The sequence below is a fragment of the Tachysurus vachellii genome, chromosome 23 (assembly GCF_030014155.1).
Source record: "Tachysurus vachellii isolate PV-2020 chromosome 23, HZAU_Pvac_v1, whole genome shotgun sequence".
Classification (NCBI taxonomy): Eukaryota; Metazoa; Chordata; class Actinopteri; order Siluriformes; family Bagridae; genus Tachysurus; species Tachysurus vachellii.
The window spans coordinates 15,953,511-15,955,404 of NC_083482.1; the positions used below are offsets into that span (position 1 = coordinate 15,953,511).

General features: G+C 52.1%; 1 protein-coding gene across 1 annotated transcript in view; it reads left to right on the forward strand.

Moving 5' to 3' along the window:
- gpt2 (glutamic pyruvate transaminase (alanine aminotransferase) 2) overlaps window positions 1-1,894 on the forward strand; it is a 15,985-nt gene continuing 14,091 nt past the window's right edge. The window contains exon 1 of the mRNA XM_060859409.1: window positions 1-420. Within this exon, the coding sequence (XP_060715392.1) occupies window positions 169-420 (252 nt within the window). The 5' untranslated portion in view covers window positions 1-168. The remainder of the gene's footprint in view (window positions 421-1,894) is intronic.

Below are 1,894 nucleotides of genomic sequence, written 5' to 3' on the forward strand. Positions count from 1 at the left end.
CACGTGTTCCGGCTGATGAAACAGTGCAGACCCGCGGAATAGTTCTAGTTGAGAATTAGAAGGTGCAGTTTGTTCTGTGACGGAGTTTGCAAAAGGACCCTTTTACAAACGGACCCTGAATCTTCTCCATCCCTAAAGAGAATTTGAAGCTGTATAATAACAATAATAATGTACCGATTCGGGTGTGTCACACGCCGGGGGTTAATCTCCGGGACTCGGGAGCACTATGTGAAGTTTACGCGGTGTTCAGTGTGGATGAACCGCTTCAGCACCGCAGAGTCAGCAGCACTGACGGACACCAAGCAGAGGACAAAGACTCTGAACATCGGCAACATGAACACACAGGTCAAGGCTGTGGAGTACGCGGTGAGAGGACCGATCGTCATTAAAGCGGCGGAGATCGAGAGAATTATACAGCAGGTGAGGAGTGGGAACGTTTCAGCCGGCCTGGGGGTTACCTGGGGTCTCTCTGGGGTCACCCTGGGGTCTCTCTGGGGTCTCTCTGGGTCACCCTGGGGATCTCTCTCTGGGCCACCCTGGGGATCTCTCTCTGTGCCACCCTGGGGTCTCTCTGGGTCACCCTGGTGTCTCTCTGGGGTCTCTCTGGGCCACCCTGGGGTCTCTCTGGGTCACCCTGGGGATCTCTCTCTGGGTCACCCTGGGGATCTCTCTCTGGGTCACCCTGGGGATCTCTCTCTGGGTCACCCTGGGGATCTCTCTCTGGGCCACCCTGGGGATCTCTCTCTGGGCCACCCTGGGGATCTCTCTCTGGGCCACCCTGGGGTCTCTCTGGGTCACCCTGGTGTCTCTCTGGGGTCTCTCTGGGCCACCCTGGGGTCTCTCTGGGTCACCCTGGGGATCTCTCTCTGGGTCACCCTGGGGATCTCTCTCTGGGCCACCCTGGGGTCTCTCTGGGTCACCCTGGTGTCTCTCTGGGGTCTCTCTGGGCCACCCTGGGGTCTCTCTGGGTCACCCTGGGGATCTCTCTCTGGGTCACCCTGGGGATCTCTCTCTGGGCCACCCTGGGGATCTCTCTCTGTGCCACCCTGGGGTCTCTCTGGGTCACCCTGGTGTCTCTCTGGGGTCTCTCTGGGCCACCCTGGGGTCTCTCTGGGGTCTCTCTGGGCCACCCTGGGGTCTCTCTTTGATCGTATGTTGGTGAAATTGTGCTCAATAACGTGCGTTAGTGTATGAAGTGTTTCATATCTGTTTATGTAGTAATTAGTGCACATGGTGTTTTGGACCACATCCTATGCACTGATACCGAACTACAGCCAGTGTTGAGGATGTTCTGACAGGATGGTTGTTCTAGCACCTTTTCTGTAAATTCTATTTGATGTTAGTCGTGTTTTTAAAGACACAATCATTCATTACAAGAACAAACCGGTAGGTTACCACACCATCTAGTCGAGCTCGCTTTCTTTCAGCTCGTGTCTCTGATGCCTGGTTTCGTCTGTCTGCAAACATCCTGCAACATTAACAAACATTCGGATTTATTTTTAGCTCTCAACTAGAGCAGGTGTTTTTCCGAAGGCCTTGACAAACTGTTAATCCTCTCAGACGCCCACTTTTCCAGTGTTTACTGGACCGGACTGAAGGCAGTGACGCAACACAGCTATCTCGTGCTCTCTGGATCTCCTCCCACAATGACAGGAGTCACCCGAAGGAAGGCTATAATTTCTTCTGAATTATTATTATTATAAACTCTTAAACGAGGTACCGACTGAGGATTTGTAGCACTGATGGGGTCGAGGATGTAGATTGTGCATTGTTAGGTTAATGATCCACTCATTCATTCATTCAATGATCCACTCATTCACTCAACAGCCCACATTTTAAATATCATATATAAAACAGCAAATAAACCCCAAAGACAAATGTTTAAGGAACGTCA